This window comes from Microtus oregoni, unplaced genomic scaffold, assembly GCF_018167655.1.
Source record: "Microtus oregoni isolate MIOR12 unplaced genomic scaffold, Mior012 000020F_ref0000438, whole genome shotgun sequence".
NCBI lineage: Eukaryota > Metazoa > Chordata > Mammalia > Rodentia > Cricetidae > Microtus > Microtus oregoni.
In genome coordinates, this window is record NW_024543079.1 from 40,027,886 (window position 1) to 40,053,680 (window position 25,795).

The 25,795-nt window shown below is 43.7% G+C and overlaps 1 protein-coding gene across 1 annotated transcript; it reads right to left on the bottom strand.

Annotated features, from left to right (window-relative positions):
• Window positions 1-379: 379 nt before the first annotated feature.
• Window positions 380-23,494, bottom strand: LOC121460391 (stAR-related lipid transfer protein 7, mitochondrial). Its single transcript, XM_041670749.1, has 8 exons — window positions 22,847-23,494; window positions 11,717-11,925; window positions 11,355-11,404; window positions 7,316-7,426; window positions 7,155-7,237; window positions 6,394-6,493; window positions 3,657-3,741; window positions 380-2,176 (listed from the first exon to the last, which is right to left on the bottom strand). The coding sequence occupies exons 1-8, from the start codon at window positions 23,143-23,145 to the stop codon at window positions 1,992-1,994; spliced, it is 1,122 nt and encodes a 373-aa protein (XP_041526683.1). The 5' UTR covers window positions 23,146-23,494; the 3' UTR covers window positions 380-1,991.
• Window positions 23,495-25,795: the final 2,301 nt, after the last annotated feature.

The window sequence follows — 25,795 nt, forward strand, 5'->3', positions numbered from 1 at the left end:
TTAATATAAGACTCTGTGTGTTTCTTTGGGACTGAATGGCTGTGGGACCAAGTGGGCTACAGATCCGCCTGCCTCGGCACTCTGAGCATTGGCATTAAAGGCGTGTGCAAGCACCACCCAACTCACTGATTCTCTTAGTGAGACCTTGTTCTTACCTGATCTATGAGTCAGTAGATCAAAATACCAGAGTAGAGACAGATATTTCCAGTTCCCAAGCTGGTCACTTAGGGGCCACAGTCTTTGCAAGGAGGCTAGGCTTTGTATCACTCATTGCCTGCCAAGAAAGAAAAAGGCCCACCAATGTCCTATAACAACTTTGTGATTAGGATGACAAAGAGCCCAACATACACAATTTCCCCACTACATGGTCAAAAGTAAATACTCTTCTGTAGCAATCTTTATTTATTCACACATTTGATAAAAATGTCACAGTTAGGAGCAAACTCATTATGATGACACAGGTAACTGTACAGAGTCAAAGCACTGTTAAGTCAGAACAAGGGCAACCATACTGCTTAATACCCGCACCCGGCATACACACGCACACACACATTCACCTACAGGTGCCAAATTCAGATAAAAGGCTTCTGTCAGGTCTTGGGGAGAAGAGAGAAACACTCACTGAAAGACACTGGGACTGCTCAATGCATCTCTTGCCAGCAATCAAGAAGACATGAAACATCGGGGGAATTAGTTGTTTTCTTGGCACAGAAGTGAGTAGGCAACAAGAATTTTAAAAAAAGGGTTGAGTTCACCTTGGGTTTAGTTTCCTTTTTCAACACCACAACAGGGTAGCACGTAAGAAAAGAAGAGAAATTCAGCTATATAAACTCCAGGGAAAAAAGGGAGGGAGGAAGATTTAAAACTTGATCCCTATTTACCATAAAGAAACCAGCAAGGCCAGGCTCATATCATCTGGTTGTGATCTTATCCAAACTGTGTGTCTTATTTCTATGTCAGTTCTGGAGAGAAATGTTTTAGAGGATCAAGAGAGTCACATAAGCCACATCCCTACCATATTGGTATGGGGCAAGACTTCATCTGCTGGCCCACATGGCACCTTACAGTTTTGAAAATTCTGAGAAAATGGTATAACCACAATCCACTACCTTTAGCACTCCAGGAAGGCCCAGTCAATCTGCAGTGGGAAAATAACGCCCGAACAAATAAGACTATGAAGGAGCTGTGCTCAAATCTGCAACTCCAATTTTGCTACAAAGGTTAAAAAGGAAATCTAGTTACTTTTATGTGAGATGTTTTGTGCGCACTTCCACTGACCCTATCAAAACACTGATGTCATCAATAGAAAGTTATATCTAAAGGGGTTTGTCTCTGGTGCTCCTGGCAAGTGGGCTAAGGATAGGGCAGAGGCCACAACCCAGCGAGCACAGCCCATGAACACAGAAAGGCCGGTTACAATGAAAACCGCTTTGAGTCAGATGAATCAGCGTCATGGTATTTTGTAGGGGCAAGGATCCCTTGGTACAAACTTCGTGTCTCTAATGATAAAGCAAGGTGAGGAAAGGCACTTAGCTCAGCCAGTGCTCACATCACCATAGGACTGTTACCAAGAGCACTCCTAGTGACCCCTTAGTGAGAACTCAGGGCCAACCAGTTTCCAAGTGACCTACAGAACTGTAGGATATCCAGAGCGCTGCACAACCAATGGTGGCATTTGGAATGTCAGCGATGAAGCTTCTTGGAGGAGGCAGATAGGAGTCATCCCCTTCTGGCCTAAAGTGAGAGATTTGTTCCAGATTAGCTGGACTTCACAACAGCTGGCCTGAAACACGACGACTCCATGATGCCATGGTCCTCTGTTTGGTAAAAAGCAACAGGGCTCCAAATGAAATCTAACTCCAGTTCTAATTCTCTCACACTGACATTTACAGCAGATGTCTTCGAACACGCGTGACTTGTCCCTGTCCTGCAGCAGAGTTGAGGGAGCAAGGCAGGGCCAGGAATGCCTGTCTCTCCTCATCCCAAAGGCCTTAAGCATACTCAATCCGAGCCGGGCCACGGCTACCCTCACTCTTCCGTTCGGAGGATGGAGCAGTAGGCTTGGCCTCACTGCTCATTTCCAGAGGCTTAGTAGAGATGTAATCCTTCACTTTGATCTCCATGTTCTTGGCTTTCAGAGTGGCCATATGCAGCTTCTCCAGGAAATCTGGCATGCCTATCAGGACACAGAAGAAGCCGGTCAAGCTGCTGTGATGATTAGTTTTTTTGTCAACCAGACACAAGCTAGAGAGTTCTCTGGGAAGAGGGAGCGAGCCTCAGTTAAGAGGAGAAAATGCCTCTGTAAGACTGGTCTCTTGGAAAGCATGTGGGGGCATTTTCTTAATTAATGATTGAAGTGGGAAGGCCCAGCTCAGTGGGTAGTATCATACCTACCTAGTCAGGTGATCCTAAGTTGTATAAAACAGCTGAGCAAACCAATAAGCAATGCTCCACTTCAGTTGTCTGCCCTAACTTCCTTTCAATGGACATAAGCTAGAAGATGAAATAAATCTTTTCCCTCTCAAGTCATGGAGTTCATGAGCGCAACAGAAAGCAAATTAGGACAGCGAACACACAAGCTAATAACATGTTCAAAATCCAAACTTATTCTCTCTAATGGTAGGCAAACAACGGTTTGAATGAAAACCCTTGAGTGATATCTGCCTCCCAGAACGGCTCCCTGTGCAAACTGAAAGTTACCCACAACTGATCTTTTCATCAGGCCACTGAATTCCCAAATGCCTCTTCTAGGTGATTAAAATATTACTTAGTGATATAGTAAAAAAACAAAACAACAACAACAAAAACCCTGTCATTTAATTTAGATAAATGAACACATATATATCTAATTTCCCATCCCCCTCTGGAACAACTGGGACATTGAAGTAGGAGGATCTAGAGGTTAAAACCAAGCCAGGTGGTGGTGGTGCATGCTTTTAATCCAAGCACTTGGGAGGATCTCTGTGAGTTTGAGGCCAGCCTGGTCTACAGAGTGAGTTCCAGGATAGTCAGGGCTACACAGAGAAACCCTGTCTCAAAAAACAAAAACAAACAAAAAGGAATTTAAAGCCAGCCTGGGCTATCCAAGATCTTCTAAAAAACAATACAAAAGAAAAATCAAACCAAAACAATGAAACTCACATGAGAATGCTTCCTAAGACAAGGTATCAGAAGTGAGGGGTATGATTATGGCTACGGCATGCAGCCCTTCTTAGGTAATGGTCATTCCCCTAGGCAACTGTCCCACAACTAAGTCTTCTTGGCCAGATCTCACAGTCTTCAACATTTTGGTTTTATCAGATATTACCTAGGCTGACCCTGATCCTCCTGCCTCAGCCCCTGTATCCACTACTGAGATTACAAGTGTGTATACCACCAACCTAGCCATTCAACACTACTGAGCAAAAAATCTAAATACATCAGTGCACACATCTATATGTAAAGCACCAAAGTGATGTCTTAAAAACTCTCCTCTGGAACCTCTGTGCTTCTTACCCTTCAAATCCCACTTAGAGGCTATAATGAAATGGGAAGATTGTTCAAATATCCCCAACATGTTTACAAAATGGTTAAGTACCAACCCTCCTGTTGCCATTAAGACAAAAAAACAAATTGTTCAGCTCAGGTTCAGACCCCCTATGCATACCCCTGCTTACCACTGGAAACCATCCAGCTGACACAGTAGCGAGGAAACACTGTCTGTGGATTGTCACTGTAAGTCAGTAAGTAATCAAAGCCATTCTGGAAAAGAAATACAGCAAAGTTGGAGGCACCTGGATCTCTTACAGCAACTCTACATCCAGTACCAGAAATAACCATGACCCAAAACTGCAGTGAAGAGTGCAATACCCTGTGCACAAAAAAAAAAAAAAAAAAAAAAAAAACTGAGCGTGAAGGCCGGCGGCTGCTTATTCAGAGAAAGGCCCTTGACCATCTTGTTCTTGGTAAATGAAGTTTTCTGTGCCCAAATCATGACAAATATCAAGAGGCCTCTGTGAAAGATGGATTTTCTCCACAGAGGTCTAAACTTACATGTTAAATAGACGGTGCTGAGACCAGCTTCTAGTGAAAACTCCGGCACCAAGTCTCTAACAGGTTGCTGGCCAAAAACACACATTGCTGCATCTTGGTGCTAGAGAACAAAGCCTCAAGACTATTCTGTGTCTTCTTCCTTTATAATCCAGCTGTGTATCCCTACTGCATTACTGCCCTAAACAGCTAGGAGTACACTATTTGCCAAGTCCTGAAGGTCTTTCTAGCAAGTCTTCAACCATGGGAGTAGCCTTGAGGAGCCCAGTACAGATGCCCAAGGTTTACAACTTAAAGATCTCACCTTCCCTTCTCTGTCAGTGCTAATAACTGTTTACAGAACACTGTGCAGCGGGAGCTGCCTTAGGTCCTTGCAGCCTATGATGCAGTGCCCTCTTCCAATGCAGAACACTGGTGAGAATGGCTGTGGCTACACGGATCTGAGCAGATGGCTAAACTGCAGTCATAGGACTCAGCTCACATCTCCAGCACCCGTGTAAAAAACTTCATGTGCCTGTAACCAAGTGCTGATTAGTGAGATGGGAGGGTTGGCGGAGACAAGAGGATTGCTGGGACTTGCTTGACAGACATCCTACCAAAAAGCTCTGGGTTCAGTGAAACACCCTGTCTCAAGGGAATAGGAAATAGTGATATGTGATGTCTTTCTCTGGCCTCCCAAGCATGCACACGCACGCGCGCGCACACACACACACTACGTGTATATATATATGCCTTAGGGAGTAGGAAGAAGAATGGCTAAATTACCAAAAGATGTACATATTCAATATAATCACCCAAAAACATTATTTATTTACAGAAGTGGAAAAGAAAAACCCTAAAGTTTGTACGGAAGACGGAAACAAAAAACACAAACAGAAAACAGAGTCCCAAATAGCCAAAGCAATCCTGGGTATAAGCAAAGAGCAATGATGGCAGAGTTATCATAGTTTCCAATTTCAAAGCGTACTTCAAAGCCATATTAACAAAACATGGTACTAGCACAAGAAGAGAACAAAAAAGGACTTACTCATAAGACCATGCACTTCTTCAGCCCTCTGAGTTTCAACAAAAATGCCAAGACACAATGGAAAAAAGGTATGCTCTTTGACAAACAGTGCTAGGAAAACTGGATACCCACATGTTCAAGAATGAAACTAATACCTCAGATCTCATCCTACATAAAATTTTATTCAAGCTGGGCATGCTTTCTTTAATCCCAACACTTGGGAGGCAGAGGCAGATCCATCTCTTTGGGTTTGAGGCCAGTCTAGTCTATATAGAAAATTTCAGGACAGCCAGGGTTAGTAGAGAGACACTGTCTAAAAATTGACAATAGACAGATAGAAATTAAAAATACAAGACCTGAAATTTTGAAAATACTAGAGAAAAACAATTCAAGATACTAGCATAACCAAGAACCTTCTCAACAAAACTCCAACAGCTCAGAAAACAGTAATTGACAAAGGAGCTAGGTGTAGTCGTGCACACTCATAATCATGACTCTTGGGAGGCAGAGGCAGGAAAACTGCAAATTAGAGGTCAGCCTGGAGTCCAAGTTCCAAGCCAGCCTGGTCTGGGCTACATAATGAGACTGTCTCAAAATCAAATACAATAATAAAGTCATTTGCTTGTGGCATTTAGAATTCCATAAAATTCAGGATTTATCTATTTGTTTACTTATTTGTTGCGGGAGGTCCTTCCGCTCCTCCAGCCAATAGCCGCTGAGATACCAGCCCATTGGGGTGTGGTCTCTCTCCCTTTAAAAAAGCGGCCACTTCCCTTCCCTTCTCACGCTCTTTCTGCTCCGCTTCAGGCGACTAGACTCCCTTCCTGATTGCGCAGAGGACTGTTATCTGGGCCGATGATCTGTAAGTTTTTTCCCCTTTAAATAAATAACCATTCTATTAATCATAATTCTAAACTGGTGTGGGATTGTTTTTGACTTACGCCTTCGCCTTCACTTATTTATTTTTGGTTTATCAAGACAGGGTTTCTGTCATGGAACTCACATGAGACCAGGCTGGCCTCAAACTCACAGAGATCTGCTGACCTCTGCTTTCCAAGTGCTGGGATTAAAGGCGTGCACCATCACACCCAGCCATAATTAAATTATTTAAAGATTTATTAATTTAAACCTTTATTTTTTGAATTATTTTCTAGCCACCCTTGAAACAATGTGACAGTGAGACCATGGCCCATAATGTACCTAACAAGTTTGCAGGCTGATCCCTTATACCTCTTTCCAGTACACTGCACTCTGACAGCTCACCTCTCCCCAGTTTAGAAAAAGACATTCCTTGGGGGGGCAGCGGGGAGGGGGAATCAAAGCTACAACACCCATCCCTAATATGCAGTAAAACTCACCTCATCAAATGACTTGTGAGGACGGATAACCATTTGGGATTCATAGGATCTGACCCTGACAAACTCTGGAGACTCTGGCACACTGGGGTGGTCCACAGCACTGTAAGGAGGAAGAGGGGGATTACTGTCTTTGCACTAACCAGTGGTAAGCCAAGGCTAAGAGGGGATGGCCAAGACTCTAAATCACTGACTCAACAAAACCACGCAACTCAACAAAACCACGCAGTCAGTGAGATGACCGAACACAATCCAGGTTGTGAAATTATAATATATAGCTCACAGGCTGTATTTCTAGTTTTACCTTTTTTTTTTTTTTTTTTTTTGGTTTTTCGAGACCGGGTTTCTCTGTGGCTTTAGAGCCTGTCCTGGAACTAGCTCTGTAGACCGAGCTGGTCTTGAACTCACAGAGATCCACCTGCCTCTGCTGGGATTAAAGGCGTGCGCCACCACCGCCCGGCCCTAGTTTTACCTTTTAAAATAACCAGCATTAAGAAATTCACAAACCTTCTCAGTACCATGCTTGCCTAGCATGAGTAAGGCTCCAGTTTCTACCCTCAATGCCCACTCCCACCCTCCTGCAAAAGCTTGCAATACTTGTTCAGTTTTCCTGGTAGATCAGCCTATTCCCCAAGCAGGGAGCAGGGATAGACAGGAACCGGCTGCTAGTAAATCTGCAGGGCACTCATGAAGTCAAGCTTAAAGGTGCAGATGGGTGAAGGCAGCTAATGGAACTTAACGAGGGTTCCAGTAGTTATACATACCGCGACACCAAGACCATCACATTGTTTTCCTGATCCACGCTATACCGACGAACATAAACATAATCCCTCGAGTACATTGGGTACTAAAGAAAGGAGGTGGGATGGGATTAGTGTTCTGCATCACAGACTTGAAAGAAATAAAACCAGTTAACAGTACTCACAGGAAAATGTGTTACCCAATGAAGAACCTCAGAACCACTGACGACATCTCTTTCAATCACCTCCAGCTTGATCACAAGTGCATCCCACTTTTTCCTGTACTCTGTGTCCAGCTGCAAAAGGGAAGATCCAAATAGGGATGCACAAGTTTCTCTGGAGGCTGCATCTCTGACTCAAGGACATTATGGAGAAATAGTGATTTAACTCAACAGTGCCAACGTTTGGAGGCATGGCTGTTTATTAGTTGATTCTCTTAAGATTCTTACATACACTGAAGGGGAACATGTGTGTGTGTGTGTGTGTGTGTGTGTACATATACACATATATGTTCATGTGCACTTATGCATGTAGGCTGGGTCAATGCTGGCTTTCTTTTCTCACTCTCCAGTTTATTTTTATTTATTTGTTTTGATTTGCGAGACAGAGTTTCTCTGTGTAACCCTGGCTGTCTTGGAACTCAATCTGTAGACCAGACCGGCCTCAAACTCAGAGATCACCTGCTTCTGCCTCCCGAGTGCTGAGATTTATTTTATTAAGACAGGTTCTCTCAAATGGATGGAACTAGAAAACATTATTTTGAGTGAGGTAGCCCAGACATAGAAAGACAATTATCACATGTACTCACTCATAGGTGGTTTTTAAACATAAAGCAAAGAAAGCCAGCCTACAAACCACAATCCCAGAGAACTTAGACAAAATATGGACACTAAGAAAGACTTACATAGATATAATCTACATGAGAAGTATAAAGTAGAAAAAGACAAGATCTCCGGAGTACACTGGGAGCATGGGGACCTTGGGGGAGGATTGAAAGGGGGAGGGGAGATGAAGAGAGGGGAGCAGAGAAAAATGTAGAGCTCAATAAATATCATGAAAAAAAAAAAAAAGACAGGTTCTCTCACTGAACCTGAGGCTCAGTGGTTTGACTAGACGGGCTGATTAGCAAATTCTGGGGATCAACTGCCCCTATCTGTCTAGTGCTGGGGTGACTTACAAACACATGCTCCCACTCAGGTTTTACATGAGTGATACAGGAATCTGAACTCATGCTTGATTAGCAAGCATTGTACCCACTGACTCATCCCCCAAAGTCCTGTGAGAGAATTTTTTTTTAACTTTATGTGTGTATGGTGTTTTGCCTACGTGTCTGTCTGTGCACTACAGCATGTTTGCCTGGTGGCCATGTAGGACAGAAGATGGCGTTTTAGATCCCCTGGGACTGGAGTTGCAGACTAGAGTGAGCCACCATGTGGTTGCTGGGAACTTGAGTTGTCCAGAGAAGACAGTGCTCTCAATCACTGAGCTACTTCTCTAGCCCCTTTGCAGGGAGTCTTACATTGCAGCCAGATATCAGCAACATATGCCTATATTATAAGCAGTTCATGAAGTAGAAACAGGAAAATCAAAAGTTCAACGCAACATTGGACTACCTGTCCCAAAAACAAAAAACAAAACAAAACAAAAAAGCCCAAAAGACTGAAGATGCAGCACAGTGGTTAGATTACTTTACTTGTCTAGTAAGTTTTGACAGCCCATGCTCAGTTCCCATTATCATGTATGTGTATGCACACACATAAACAAAAGCTATGCAATTGAAATGTCTGTGGAATGGAACTATCAATAACAATGTTTGCCACCTGTTATCATTAGCTTTAATGTCAACTTGACACAGCCTGGAGTCACCTGAGAAGGGGAAGTCAGATAAGACTGGCCTATGGGTGTCTATGGGGGACTGTCTTGACTGTTAATTGACTAAGGGGCACAGCCTACTATGGACAGTATCATTCCCTGGGAAGGAGGTCCTGGACTATGTAATAAAGCTAGCTAAACATGAGCCTGGAAGAGAGCTAATAAATAATATTCTTCCATGGTTCCTGTTTCAAGTTCCTGTCCCAACTTCTCTCAGTTATTGACAATAACCTGTAAGATGAAATAAACCCTTTCTTCCCCTAAGCTGCTTTTGGTCAGGGAGTTTTACCACAGCAACAGAATGAAACTAGAACACTGACCATGTAAGCCTAACAACCTGAATTCAATACACAGAACTCACATAAATGTGGAAGGAGAAAAAGGAGCAAGGACTCTACAGATCTGTCCTCTGGCCTTCCCAAACTGTATTTGTACCCTCACCTCCACAATAACAATTATAAAAGTTAGAAAGAAAAGGAAATATATGAAGAGAACATAACATATCGTAAGTAAAGATATAATTCTAAATCACTTTAAACAGAAAAAAGTCTTAAAGTATAAACAGATCTCTGATGCATAGAAATTCAGGATGCATTTCTCATCTTTTGGCATTTCAAACGCAGACGCACAGTCTGCATCAAAACAAAGCATAACACTGATGTAAACAGTGCCTAGGTGGGCAAAGCCTTAGTGAGTGTATTGCTGTAGTTCTGTGGATTTAACCCAGAACATATACTGTGCAATGCTCTATTTTCCAAGTATTGTTCTTATTTTTTAAGACAGTCTCATTAAGTTGACCAGGCTGGTCTTGAACTCATTATGTCCCAAGAAGGCTTCAGTCTCCTAAATAGCAAGGATTACAGGCCTATTCCAAAAGGCTTGGCATTAGTAGGTATTATTATAATCAACAAATTAGTTACTAAAAGCTTGGCAAAAATCACAACACAATGATGACAGGGATGTGGGGAAAGAGGAATCCTTCTACATTGTTAGTGGAAATATACACTGGTGCAACCATCATGAAAAATCAATACAAAAGTTTCTCAAAAAAAACCATACGACCCAGCCACACCACTCCTGGGCATATACCTTGCTATAAATGTTTACTGCTGCATTATTCACAAAAGCAAGGAAATTAAATCAAATTAACAGATAGTGAACATGTGGTACTTATATACAATGGAATTTTATTTAGCCATAGAAAAATGAAATTACAAAACTTTCAGGAAGATGAAAATCTGGAAGTTATATTAAGCAAGGTAACAGACTCAGAAAGACAAATGCCTCTCTCTCTCTCTCTCTCTCTCTCTCTCTCTCATGCAGATCCTAGCTTTAACATTCACATATGTAGATTTGTGGGTGTGAGTGTATGTATTAGTCATGAAACCAGAAAGGAGTCTAGGAAAAAGGAAAAGCTACTGATGAAAGAGGGAAGATAACAGAACACGTGTGACATCCAAGTTGAAAGGAGTTATTGGGGTAGAAATATAAAAAGGGGGACAGAGGGATATGGGAGAAGAAGACAACCAGCAAAACAAATTATGTTTGTTTCAATGTCATAAGGAAGTCTAACACAGCTGGGAGGTGGTGGTGTACACCTTTAATCCCAGCACTCGGGAGGCAGAGGCAGGTGGATCTCTGTGAGTTCGAGGCCAGCCTGGTCTACAAGAGCTAGTTCCAGGACAGGCTCCAAAGCCACAGAGAAACTCTGTCTCGAAAAACAAAAACAAATACAAACAAACAAAAAAAGAAGCCTAATACTTTGTATACTTATTTTATTTATATGTATATTTTGAGACAGGGTCTCTCCATATAGTCCTTGATGTCTTTGGGCTCTCTATGTAGACCAGGCTAGCCTAGAAATCTGCCTCCTGAGCACTGGGATTAAAAGTACATGCCATCACATTCAAGTGTGATTAATTTTAAAATTAAATTTTTAAAATGGAACTCTCATGAAAGTTCTATGTTGCTAGCATTTGGTGATTCCATCTTCCTCTCTTCACTTCTGTTTTACTTTTATTATTTTTGAGACAGGATCTCTAATCATGTAGCTCTAGTTGGCTGTCCTGTCATGTAGCCCAGGCTGGCCTTGAACTCACAGAGATCCATCCTCCTCCTGCCTCTGCTTCCCAAGTGCTAGGATTAAAGAAATGTGCCGCTACACCCAACTCTTTTATTGTTTTCAATTTGTTTGTTTTACCTCTTGGAACAGGGTCTGACTAGCCTTATATGTGTTACACAACACAGGCTTGCCTCTAACTTCAGCAAATCCCCTGCCTCACTTCTCCAAGTGCTGACATTATAGGTATTCAGGGAGCCAGGAAGCTCCAAATCAGAAAAGAATAAACTCACCTGAACATTGAAGAACTGCCGAGGTGTCACATCTGTGTATGTTCCAAAAACTAGAATAACAAGAGGGAGGAGGGAAAGCTTGTCATGCCCTGTCCCCTAAACTGCATTTTAAGTCCACAGGACTGACAGGTCTCAAAGGCAACATCAAAACCTAAAAATCATCCCAGGAGCAGCAAAGCAAGGCACAGATGACATCTATCAAGGAAGAATATGAAAAGCTTGTTACCTGGGAGAGGAAAATAAACAAGAGTTTGGCAAATTTTCAACAGAGCCAGGCTAGAACAGTTTTGGAAGTACAAGAAACAAAGTGCCGCACGCCTGGGCACCATGGACATACGTCAAAGGCAGCAGACATGGCTCACCTCGGTACTGGTAGAGGTGGGTGCCGGGAATTGGGCGCCGCCACAGCTTGAAGTGTTTCTTGTCCATCACCATTTCCCATGGTTCTTCTTTGTCCTTTGACTTTTCATTCCCTTCTGCTGGGGTCTTTGGTTCAGGAGGGCGATTTTCAACTCCAGAACTCTGGAATACATTTGACATTTCCTCCAACCGTTTCATCTCATTTATGGACCTGGAAAGACAGAAACAGGCACCATGTCCATGAAATGAATGAAGTGTCCAAAGACCTGCAAAATGAGGTGTGGTGGGAAACAGCATATTATCTCAATGAACATAAATAAAATCTGAATTAAGCTTGAATACAAGTCTAAACTTGTAATTAGAATTACTTAACCAGTTCCCATTTCTAAATCTATGAAATGTAGAAAATATTAGTACCTACTTCAAGCTAGTCGTGAAAGCATACAAAAAGTGCACAAGACCCGGCACAGAGCCTTAAATAACTTACAATAAAAATTTTAACATTTATTTGGGTTTTTGTTTGTTTTTAGGTTTTTTTTTTTTTTCGAGAGGCAAGGTTTCTCTGTGTAGCCCTAGCTGTCCTGGAACTCTGTAGACCAGGCTGGCCTTAAACTCATAGAGATCCGCCTACCCCCTTCTCCCAAGTGCTGGGATTAATGGTATGCGCCACCACCGCCCAGCTATTTGGGGTAGTTTTACTTTGCACGTACACAGTACACGTGTAGGTCCCTTATTCCTGTCACATAACTGCACTTCAAGCCCAGGAGTGACAGGTCTTTAAAGGCAGGTCAGAAACTAGAAATCATGCTGGGGAGTAGCAAAGTGAGACAGAGACAACATTAATCAAGAAGACTGAGAAGCTGAGTCAGCTTCAATGCTAACCACCAAGGTTTTGCCTGCATATATGTCTGTGTGAGGGTGTTAGGTCCCCTGGAACTGGAGTTTCAGGCAGTTATGAGCTACCATGTGGGTGCTGGGAATTGAGCCAGGGTCCTCTGGAAGAGCAGTCAGTGCTCTTAACCACTGAGCCACCTCTCCAACCCCACACCTGGCTTTTTAAAAATGTGTGTCTAAGCCGGGCGGTGGTGGCGCACGCCTTTAATCCCAGCACTCGGGAGGCAGAGGCAGGCGGATCTCTGTGAGTTCGAGGCCAGCCTGGTCTACAAGAGCTAGTTCCAGGACAGGCTCCAAAGCTACAGAGAAACCCTGTCTTGGAAAAAAAAAAAAAAGTGTGTCTAGAGATCAAACGCAAGATGTTAGGCTTGAGCTCAAGGTGCCTGGCCCCACTTGCCTTTTAAAAAACTCAACAATGTTTCATTTTTGAGACAAAATCTTACTGTGTAACAATGGCTGGCCTGAAACTAAGTAAACCAGACTAGCCTTGAACTCAAAAGGTATCTACCAGCCGCTGCTTCCTGAGTGCTAAAGGTGTGTGCCACCACACTTAACCTCAATAATGTTTTATAGATTTGTGTTTTAAAGTTTCTTGCAGCTGGACAGTGGTGGCACAGGCCTTTAATCCCAGCACTCAGGAGGCGGGGGCAGGTGATCTCTGTGAGTTTGAGGCCAGCCTGGTCTACAGAGCTACTTCCAGGACAACCAGGGCTACACAGAGGAACCCTGTCTCAAATACACACACACACACACACACACACACACACACAGAATTTTATTCTTTTTGATGCTGTTGTAAATGGAATTGTTCATTTCATCTTCAGATTGTTCACTGCTTACTGACTGTTTAACCTATACTCTTAGTATAAACAGTTTACTAAGTTTAATAGTTTTTCAAAAATTCCTTGGTATTTCAATCCACAAGGTAATATTTGATGTAGTTTTACTACTTCCTTTCCAGTCTGGGTACCTTTCATCTTTCTCCTCCTAACTTCCCTGGCTATAAGCTCTAGTACACTGTTCAAAGGAGGGAGTGAGGGCAGTAGTTTGTCCTGTTGCTGACCTTAGGGGGAAGGTTTCATTTTCTCAGCATGCTAAGAGCTATTTTTAGATGCCCTTTATATAAACCTGAGGAATTTCCCTTTAATTCCCAATCTGTTGAGTGCTATTTTTTAAAGGTTATGTATTTGGGTGCTTTTGCCTGTATTTTTGTCTGTTTACCATGCCAAGTGCCTAGTACCCTCTGAGGCCAGAAGGCGGCACTAGATTTCCTGGAATGGGAGTTACAGATTACTGTTAGCTATCATGTGGGTGCTGGGACTTGAACCTAGATCTTCTAGAAGAGAAGAGCAGTCAATGCTCTTAACCATTAAGTCATTTCTCCAGCTACTGTAAATATTTTTTGTTTTTTTAATATTTATTTTATTTATTTATTATGTATACAATATTCTGTCTGTGTGTATGCCCGCAGGCCGGAAGAGGGCACCAGACCTCTCTACAGATGGTTGTGAGCCACCATGTGGTTGCCGGGAATTGAACTCAGGACCTCTGGAAGAGCAGGCAATGCTCTTAACCACTGAGCCATCTCTCCAGCCCTGTAAATATTTTTGAATCACAAAATGAGGTTAGAATTAGTCAAATGCTACCTCTATAAGCTTTTTCTCTATTTTTTTTCTTTCCCAGTACTTGGGAGGGAGAGAGAAATCTCTGTAACTTTAAGGCTACTTCACAGAAAAAAAGAAACCTTGTCTCAACATGTGTATATACATATAAAGAAACTTTGTCTCAAGGTATATATATACACACACACACGTATTTGTGTAGTCCTCACAGAGGTCTGAAGGGGGCATGGGACCACCTAGAGCAAGTTTCAGGGGGTTGTGAAGTGCCCAAAGTGGATGCTGGGAACTGAATTTGGGACCTCTAGAAGAGCAGCATGTGCTCTTAACCACTGAGCCACCCTCTAGTCCCTTCTTTCTCTTTTTTTGAGATAATCTCACATGGCTCAGGCTAGCCACAATTTGTACCTAAGGATGACCTTAGACTTAACCTTTCTTGTCTCCATTTTCTGAATACTTGGATTACAGGACTGTGCTATCATACTTGGTTAAACAGTGATGGCAACTAAACCTAGGTTTTGTTTTGCACATACTCCCTCTACCAAGTGAGCTATGTCCCAGCTCCTGTATTTTATTCCATTAATGGGCCATATTAAATTAATTTTGTATGCTGTTGGATTCATTCTTTTAGCACTTCCGCACAAAGGGCTATAAAATCCTAAAATTGGCAGGGCAGTTGTGGTGCATGCCTTTAATCCCAGCACTCAGGAGGCAGAGGCAAATGGATCTCTGTGATTTCGAGGCCAGCTTGGTCTACAGAGCGAGTTCCAGAACAGGTTCCAAAGTTACACAGAGACACTGTCTCGAAAAACAAACCAAAATAAATAAATAAATAAATAAAATACAATCCTAAAATGTGATACAACATAGTATGATTATATAATCCTTGATGATCAATGCTCAGGGATAAAGACGCAGATTAGTATAATACCCAACAAAGCGTGTTTATGGGCACATCTATGGGGGTAAAGAAAATTCACAAAAAGGCACAGAAGAATTTCTATTGTAGTTTTTTCGGGTTATTGATGGTGCTATTTGTTTTATTTTTAAGACAGAATCTCGTTAGACTGGCTTCAAACTCCTGATCTTCCTGCTGCAGCCTTCCAAATGCTGAGTTGCAGGCATGTATCCCTGGCTTTATTTCTTAAATGTTATATATTTAATGTCTTTTATTCTTTAATCTTGTTATATCTGAAACATTTTAAGAAAATGATTTTTTTTTAACATGGTACTCCAAAACTGGTCAAAAGCTCCTGGCTGGGGTAGGATATAGGCCCTAGGGGGAAATCTACTACTTTCAGTTTTGCTAAATGGTAAATATTTATGCTTATATCCACAGAGTAGAACTGTTCTCTCTGTCAGAGGTCAGAGAAGCTTCTTTTTATAGTGGGTGGCAGCTAATGCAGAGACTCAAAGTGCTGAAAAAACTCAGTCTTAAATGAGACATCTGTATCACAAGTGTAAGAAACATTAGATACTAATTTTTTCCTCATCTTCCCCTCCTACATGCAAATGTTTTGATCCTTCCCCACCCAGTACACAGGGCTCCTGTTTCATTCCAAGAACCCAGTAGCCTGGCTCAGTGATCCCCACCCCCTCAGAGCAATGACTTCTTTCTCCTTGGATCAGTAAACCCTTTTCCATTCCATATTTGCCAAACTGGAAAGACTGTGAGGTTGAACCCCAGTTAATGTAATGGGAGAAAAGATAAAGTTGCCAATTGTGTTAGAATACAAGAACCAAGCACACTTCCTGCTCTTCTGCTTTGATGAGCAGTGCCCCCCCCCCCCTTTTGGTTTGTTTGTTTTTTGAGACAGGGTTTCTCTCTGTGTGTACCTTTGTCCTGTCCTGGAACTCATTCTGTAGACCAGGCTGGCTTCGATCCACCACCTGCTTCTGCCTCTTCAGTGGGGATTAAAGGTGTGCACCACCACTGCCTGGCTATCAGTCCACCTTCTTGATGAAGAGTAAAATTTTGCTTTGTTAAGACACTTAATTAAGAGTGGTGATCTCTTTCTTTGCCACTCCTGACTTATTTCTAAAACAAAGCTCGAAAGTTAAGAAATGCTATTTTCAACACGATGTGGCTGCTCTACTCATGAACGTACAACAGCTGTGGTAACCTGCAGAAGATCAAGCCAGGCAACATTCCAGTATGGACAGGTGGGAGTTCATGAAGCCCCAACCCTAGCTAAGGAGCTAGTGGCAGGCAGTTTATGGCTGCTGAGGGAGAGGGAGTCACTGTCTTCGAGTTGCTCAAGCTCTGATGAATGGTCTCACAATCACATCCATGCAAGCAGTACTAACTAGACTTAGTGGGTCAAGGGGAAAAAGTGGTATCCTAGTAGGGTCTAGAGGCAACAGGACAGCAAAGGTAGGAACAGATATGATCAAGATACAATGTATACATACATGTTTGAAGTTGTCAAAAAATAGACAAAACATGGCTTGTATCTTATAAACAACTTTAAATAGTAAACAGGAAAGAAAACCTGCTGGTTGACTGCAAATAATAGGGTGCAATTCAAGACTGAGGCCAGCCATGGGTGTAGCCTAACACGCCTGACCTGCATTACAGCACTTGGGAGGCAGTCAGAAGGAAAGTTTGAGGCCGCTTCAACTGTTTGAATTACACAGTAAGTTTGAGTTACATAAGATCCTGTCTCAAAAAACAAAACGAAACAAAAAAAAAATAGGGTAATAGTGTTTATGTAGTGTATACAAGTCCTGGGTTTGAGCCCCAGCATTGAACAACAAAAGACTAGGAAAACAGCAATTACTAACATACTGAAATAAGGGTAACTCCTACAGAGTTAATGACATGAATTTTCTTTTATTCTCTACAGAAACAAATCACAGTATACTATAATAATCTATCTTTATTTCTGCCGCCTTTGCTAAAAATTGAATCTCTTTTGTTCCAACTCCTAGTATCTCTATGGTAAGTGTAAATAGCCAACAAGTATTTGTTGAATAAACTGAGTATATGAAAATACAGTAGACCTCAGTAATTCAAATTCTTACAGTAAAACATTACATTAATATGCTGCTTTCAAAGCTAAAAACACACCAGGAGCAATGTCACATGTTTGTAATCTCAACATTAAGGAAACTGAGGTAGAAGGATTATGATCAAGGTCATCTTAGACCATAGGCCAACCAGGGCTACATTCGATGCTTTTTAAAAAATGAAAAAAAGGAAGATTCAAACTTAAATTATTGGCAATGCAAGACTAAATTTTTGGGCAATTTAGCAGTCCTTGAGAGCAGTCTGTAGTTCTAGCTCTAAATCCAAATGACTGTGTGATATTATAAGATTTCATTTTACCTGTAAAGTGAAGACATCTTTTCTTTTTATCGTTTGGTTTTGTTTTCAAAGACAGGGTTTCTCTGTGTAGCCCTGGTTGTCCTGGAACTAACTCTGTAGACCTGGCCTCGAACTCAAGAGATCCACCTGCCTCTGCCTAAATGCTGGGATTAAAAAGGGATGCGCCACCACGACCACCCAGCAAGACATCTTTTATTTTGAAGGTTCTCATTAACTCTAGAATTCCAAATTACGAGAATTTTTTTAAACTTTAGACTTAGGTAACAAGATTTATATTGAGCCAGGCATGGTGGTGTTCACGTTTAATCCCAACACTAGGGAGGCAGAGGCAGGTGTATCTCTGAGTTCAAGGCAGCCCTCAGAATGAATTCCTGGACAGCTGGGGCTATACACAGAAACCCTATCTGGGGTGTGGGGTAGTCTCATCATTTTTTTGGAAAGTTTATAATTAGAAGTTGCAAAATGTAATGCAAGGCTATCCCTGCAAAGGTGTAAGTATAGGAATATGGTCTGCATCTTACTAATGCAGGCAGTTAGATCTTGCAGAAGAGATCAAGAGCACAATCACAGCACCGCTTGCCTAGAGAACAATTCCAGGCCTGACTTGGAAAGAAGTAAGGGCATTGTTCTTGACACTAAAGCATTCTTCTGAGACAGGGTCTCTCTATGGAACCTTGGTGTCCTGGAACTTGCAATGTATTTAGTCTTGCATTGCCAATAATTTAAGTTTGAATCTTTCTTTTTTTCATTTTTTAAAAAGCATCGAATGTAGCCCTGGTTGACCTATGGTTCCAGAGTGCTGGGATTAAAAAGGCATGTTCTTTAGAAATGCATTCTTAAATATCAAGCTCCATTCCTGAAGGAGAGAAGCATAAATCTGTTTCCCCTGGTAAACAACAGGGACTAAGGCCGGTGATACAGCTCAGGGTGGGTGGTGGTGGTGACACCTTTTTAATCCCAGCACTCAGAGACAGAGGCAGTTGTCACTGAGTTTGAGGCCAGGTCTACAGCAAGTTCCAGGACAATCAGAGCTATTCTTGTCCAACAAACACACACATACACGTAAGGCCCTGAGTCACTCCCCAGCACCTCACAAAACACATATATACTGGCACATATCTGTAATCGCGGCACTCAGGAGGTATCAACAGAAGAATATGATGTCCAAGGCTATCCTTACGCACAAAGTGAGTTCAAAGCCAGCTAGGCTACAGCATCCAGTATACATGCACTCTTGGAAAAGCACAGTACGAAAGATGGAGGAAGACTTGACCATTACTGCCCTGCAAGGTTTCAACTGACAAAACACACAAGAGGGACAAACAGTATCATAGATAGCATGTGGAGAAAGGAAACACCTCTTTCCTATGTATCTAATCTTGTTGGGACAGGATAAGTGTCTAAACCCATCTAAGAAGACCTAATAAGAGAGAAAAGGGCAGAAGAGATTATTCCTGAAATAGTAACAAATCTGCAGATTACATTAGTACAAGGATCAAGGAGAGAGTCTACTTTCCTCTCTCCAAAACATTTGAGAAAGGGAAGCTGTGACGACTAAGGAAATCCAAGACACAATGGAACAGAGTAAGCTTACCAACACGTGATTCAGTCAGAGCACTGGTCTTACCACAAACCAGGGACCCAGGCTCCAGAATAATTCTGGTAGGGCCACCCCCGCAAGTAGGGATTTCAACACAACTGCTTCACCTAACAAAATCTCCTGAAATTCCACACTACTGTCGAGATTTAGAGACTTTTGGCTCTACATAGTGGCACATGCCTTTAATTCCAAGGTTTGGGAGTCAGGTTGATCTCTATGACTTCAAGGATAGCCTGGTATACATAGTGAGCTCTAGGACAGCCAGCGTTACATAGCGAGACCATGTCTAGAGACAAACACACAAATAAAAAAGCAAACAAAACAGAAATAGGGATTTTCAGTTACTACTAATTTGAAACAGATCTTGAAATAAGACATAAAATAGTTTATGGCACTTTTTAAAAAGCAGCTAATTAATGGTAAAATAACAGATAAATTCAACAACTCTCAAGTCCCTTCTATGTCGTTTTATTGACCTAAGCGCTTTATCTATAAAATGCACCAAAGTGACTATGGTCATTAAGTTCCTTTAAACCAGAAGGGTTTTCACTAGCTAATAACACGCTAAAAAGTTTAATTAATTCTAAATGCCCAAAAAGACAGAAATGGATAAATCATCAATTTTTCTTGTGAAAATTTACTAACACTAATTTCTCATTAACCAGAATTACTCAAACTTTTAGAGTAGTGATCTGTAACTTTTTTTAGAGTTAATGGAACATTTCCTCCTAAGTTTTTCTATTTCCTAACATCCTTCCTCTTTCTGTTTCTGTAACTTAAAAAAAAAAGTGAAAAAGAAAAACTGCTGTATTTTTCCATGAGATTTGTCCTAGTCTGACAGAACACAGGTTAGCACCAGTAACAGTCCACAAACTTATTTTACTTAAGAAGCCAACTGGATGAAAATATTAAAAAGTATTTAGAGAACTGACTTCAGTACCAAAGAGATGGCTCAGGGGGTAGGGCACTTGCCCCTACACCTGAAGACCTGAGTTTGATCCCAGGGTCCCACATGACAGAAGAAACAACTCCCACAAATTATTCTTTGACCTCCACACAAAGGCTGTAGTGTTTAATAGCAACACACCCCATACACGCTAATACATACATGTAATAGAAATATAAAAAGAGAAAGATCTACTTCTTTTGCTTATTTTGTTTCGAGACAAGGTTTCTCTGTAGTTTTGGTGCCTGTCCTGGAACTAGCTCTTGTAGACCAGGCTGGCCTCAAACTCACAGATCCGCCTGTGTCTGTGTCTCTGCCTCCCAGCATTGCCTGGCTTGAATCATTGCTACATCAGCTATAGAAATCATTTTGTTAGTATGTCCCCTACCCCCATGTGTGACAGACAGGATCTTATTCTATAGCCTAGGCTGTCCCGAAACTCACATTATAGCCTATACTGGCCTCAAACTAGGAACAGTCCTCCTCAGGCTAAATTCAAAAGGTTAAATAAGATTACTAAGATTGGATTTGGTAAGATGTTTTCTTTCTTTTTTTTTCTTTTGAGAAAGGGTCTCTATGTAGCTCTGGGTGTCCATGATGAACCTCACTATGTAGATCAGGCTGGCCTCAAACTAACATCTCCTACTTACTGCTTCTGTCTCCCAAACACTGGGGGTTAAAGGTATGTGCCACCATACCCAACCTCTAAGAGGTTCTTAAGCACCAAAAGGCTAGGAAGCGAGGCTATTCTTTCTCATTAAACAAATCAAATCACGTAAGAGAAAGCACAGGCTGCAGCTCCAGGTGTGATGACAGTCAATAAGAGACAAGTGTAGTGGCACACACCTGCAACCCCAGCCCTGCGAAGGCTGGGGCAGAAGAACTAAAGTTCAAGGCTGTTAAGCGAAAAGTGTCCAGATCCCACCTCAAAAAACTGAGGGGCAGAGGCAGGCGGATCTGTGAGTTCGAAACCAGCCTGGTCTACAAGAGCTAGTTCCAGGACAGGCTCCAAAACCACAGAGAAACCCTGTCTCGAGAAAACAAAAAACAACAACAACAAAAAAAAAAACACTGAGGGGGCGGGGCACAAATTACTAAGTAGAAAAGAATATTAAGAATTACCAAAATAGCTATCATGCTTTCATTCTTTAACGTGTTTATACATAGACTCGTTTGTAATTATGACTTAAGTCCTCTTTGGAGATGGGTGGTGGTGTTGCAGCCTTTAATCCCCCTCAGGAACCTGGTCTACAGAGTGAGTTCTAAAACAGCCAGAGCTACACTGAGAAATTCTGTTTCAAAAAAAACAAAACAAAGTCACCTTTTTTGTCTGCAGCCATACTACCCTGAACACACTCAACTATTATAAAAGCCATCTTTCTTGCTAGGAACACAGTCCCAGTTCTTTTTTTTTTTTTTGGTTTTTCGAGACAGGGTTTCTCTGTGGCTTTGGAGCCTGTCCTGGAACTAGCTCTGTAGACCAGGCTGGCCTCGAACTCACAGATTCGCCTGCCTCTGCCTCCCAAGTGCTGGGATTAAAGGCGTGTGCCACCATCGCCCGGCCACAGTCCCAGTTCTTAAGAGAGACTAGCATTTGTTCTCAATTCAGGATTGCACAAGTAACTGGTTGACATTTGAGTATTATATATCCCAAATAGGTCACACTATAAACTTTACTGTTCTGTTCTCATTTTTAACGTAGCAAAAACAGTAAAACAGGTTCTCTCCCTGTTTAAGAAATATTTGGAAGAAACAGACTCTCGGGTGTGTGTGGGGTAAACACGGGACATCGGACGACAGGCCTTGGACAGTGGTGGCGCACGCCTTTAATCCCAGCACTCAGGAGGCAGAGGCAGGAGAATCTCTGTGAGTTCGAGGCCAGCCTGGTCTACAAGAGCTAGTTCCAGGACAGACTCTAAAACTACAGAGAAACCCTGTCTCGAGAAACCAAAAAAAAAAAAAAAAAGTGAGGGGCAGGTGAGGGCACAAAATGAGAGTATCTGTTTAAAGGGAATATAGAAACAACCTAAAGCAGAAACATTTACCTTTTAAGGTTATCTGGGAATGATAAAGTCAGAACTACAGACTAACAAAAATAAATGCCAATAAGCTTTTCCACAGACAAAGCCTAATGTCACAGTATTCGAAGAATTCCAAAGCTGCAAAAATGTAACCTAACTCTTACACGTTAGAATGTCCGAGGCACTGTTTTGTGCCAACAGGCAAACACCTCCCAGCTTCTTAAATGTGCCAAGACACAAGTCACAGTGACAGAGGCTGGCCGCGCAAAGCCCGAGTCCCATCTGGATTGCAGTCATTTTATAAATGGCAAGATGTATCACACACACACACACACGCACGCACGCACACCCTTGGGCTTATTTTAAAGCCCGATTTCAATGTGCGCTTTTTTGGGGGGTATGCTGATTACCAGAAAAACAGCCTCTATACCTTAGATATCTAATTTGGTTTTGGAATATTTCTTTAGTGCCATACTACCCATTAGAAGCGCCCCCCCACGCCCCCGCTTCCAGTTATTTTTAACCTGACAAATGGAATTAACAGGCAAGAGGCAATAATTTTAGCGTGGTGCTAAAACGGGTTCAGTCTGTTGCATCGTCACTCAAAAGACCACCGGGCAAACGAGGCACTGACGACAGGGCAGGACCCGAGGTGCCCACCAACCTCTCCCCAGGCCCACCCCTCTCGACCGAACAGGGTCGCCGCTGCAGATAAGAGGCTCACCTCTGCAACTCCTCCTCCTGGATCCTCTCCTCGTCCCACACGAAGACACCGGCGAGCGCCGCCATCAAGGCAGAGGCATGGCCGGGAGGGCCGCGCAGCCGGCGCCAGAGGCGTCCGAGCAGGACGCAGCGCGAGCTCTCCGAATACAGGCGACCGTAGAGCTGCGCGATCTGCTGAGCTCGCCGCACGCGCAGGCCCGTCACGAAGCGACACTGATTGGCCAGCACGGCCAGCAGGCCCCCGCCCCGCGCGCCCGCCAGCCAGGCGGCCAGGGTGGCCGGGGGCCTCCGCGGGAACATCTCGGCCTCTGCGGGTCCCCGCGCCTGCTGCTGGGGCCCCCCGGGAGACGAAGGGCCGGGGAGCCGGGCCGCCCGCTTACTTCCCTTAACTGGCCGACCCCGAGGCAGCCTCACGCTCCCGAGGCCAGGAGCCAACCCTCATGCCTCTCTGCAGAAGCCGCTGAGGTAGCACGGATTCGGAGGAGAGCGCCGCTGCACGAGGCCTCCTCGCTCCTGGCGACCCGCTAGTCTGCGTGTGCGGAAGCTCCCGGGTCCCCGCATCCGGTGCGCGGGAAGGAGAGAGGTGGGCGCCCCGGGCCGCAGCAGCAGAGGTCCCGAGCGCCCGTGTCCGCCCCTCGCGCTGAGCGCGCGCAACCCAACCCGGCTCCCCTGCCCGCGCTCTGATTGGACGCAGCCCAGAGACCCGGGCGCTCATTGGCCAAGCCGAGTGTTCCTCCGCCCTTGCCCCCGGCCGCTAATTAGCAAGCTAGGTGGCGCGGCGCGACGGCCCGTCAAGGGCGCCCGAACAGTGACCCTCGGATCCCGGCGCGGCCGCCATTCGGGGACGTCCCCGACCGCCCGCCGGAGAGGCGCGGCCAGGTGTGCTGTTCCTTTGTGCTGAGCGGCCCGCCCTGTTGACCGTCTCCACAGTGCAGGGAGGGGCGGGTCTGTACTATGGAGGGCGGTGCACACCCTACGTGAACAGGGACCTGGGGTCACCTGCCGCCAGGACCTTCCGGGACCTCGTTGGCGGGATTCTTCAAAACCTCCTGAGCAGCTGCAGCTGGGACGCTGCAGGTTCGGGGTTCCGGCTCCGAGAGAGGAACAGGGGCCCATCCTCAGGGCCGAGGAACACCTTGTAGAAGAATGCCACAAGGGCAGGTGACCTGTTGCTATCTGAAAATGCGCTAGGCCTTGCCTTCCAGTCTCCGTTTGACTCAAGCAGGCAACAGGGTGGGAAAGTAAACAGGTTTCCCAAAACCTACTTTGCCTGTGCAACCTAACGGTTTCTTTTTCTTTCTTTCTTTTTTCTTTTTCTTTTTTGGTTTTTCGAGACAGGGTTTCTCTGTAGCTTTGGAGCCTGTCCTGGAACTAGCTCTTGTAGACCAGGCTGGCCTCGAACTCACAGAGATCCGCCTGCCTCTGCCTCCCGAGTGCTAACGGTTGCTAAATGGAGTCTCTGGATGCATCACTATTCTAAAATGGGGCGTGGTGGCTCCTGCCTCTTATCCCAGCACTCTGGTGGCTGAGACACGAGCATTGCTTCTCAAAAGTGTGTCTCAAAAAGTAAATAAGTTAGCTGGAGGAGGTGGGATGGCGCACGCCTTTAATTCCAGCACTCAGGAGACAGAAGCAGGCGGATCTCTGTGAGTTTGCAGCCAGCCTGGTCTACAAGAGCTAGTTCCAGGTCAGGCTCCAAAGCTACAGAGAAACCCTGTCTCAAAACAAACAAACAAAAATAAATAAGTCAATAAAAATTCTATGTCCAATCTTAAAATGATAGTGATAGCTATCCCCCAAGAAGCTTTACACTAAGTTGCTTCTGTGTCGTCGTTTTTTAAACAAAACAAAAACAAATTTAGGAATCTTATTAGCTGGGCAGTGGTGGAATCCCAGAACTCGGGAGGCAGAGGCAGGCAGATCTCTGAGTTCAAGGCCAGCCTGGTCTACAGAGTGAGTTCCAAGACAACCAAAGACACATAGAGAAACCCTGTCTTGAAAAAAAAAGGAAGACTTTTATACAAACGTTTTAATCCTCTCCATCCAGTAAAACCTTTAACAGGGGCCCACTGCTCTATTCCAGGGGTTTGATGACCTGGAGCAGCAACTCCTTTCCCCTTCCTGCAGTTCTGTGTGCTAATTCTTTGGACTAGCCAATTGCACAAGAGTGAGGTTGGCCCTCTCTCAAAGGGGAAAAGACACAACCACCACCTGGGTTAGAAAAAAACAAACAAGTGCACTTTGTATCTGTGCATTTTCTTCAGATTAAGCCCTCTTGGTCAAGAGTAGTTTGCCTTGTCCAGACACTTCAATTGCAGTGGTGGTCTTTTTCTTTGCAACCCTAGACATTCTGTGACTTTTTTTTTTTTTTTTGAGACAGTGTTTGTGTAGCCCTTGCTGTTCTGGAACAAGCTCTATAGATCAGGTTGACCTCTGCCTCCTGGCATGCACCACTACTAACTGACTGACCCTAATTCTAACAAGGAGAACCTGCAGACAGCTCCCAACGCAGTTTCTTCAAACAAGTAAATTTGGAGTGTGGAGATACTTGCATATTTATACTGTAGAGACTTGCTATTCTGTCTGTGGGTGGGCACGGTCCTGCAGTGCTAACTCATGCTTTTTCACACAGAACAAGTTTTAAAATGGCAGAGAAGTCTGGTGTGATGGCTCCTACATATAATCAACCCCAGCACTCAGAAGGACTGCTTAGAACCCTAGGCTATCCTGGGCTGTGGCGTGAGACCTTGTTAATAAAGACCCAAAAGAAAGCTGTTGGGGGAGCACAGCCTAGAAGCAGAGAATGTAGTAGTCCACTCTGCTACCAGTAGGAGGCAGCAGCTTCTCCCTGCCTGTGGACAGACAAGACCCTTCTTTGCACAGGATTTAGGATTTTACTTATACCCTCAGTAGTGTGTGCCGTCTTAGATATTTGTACCAAAATAAATCT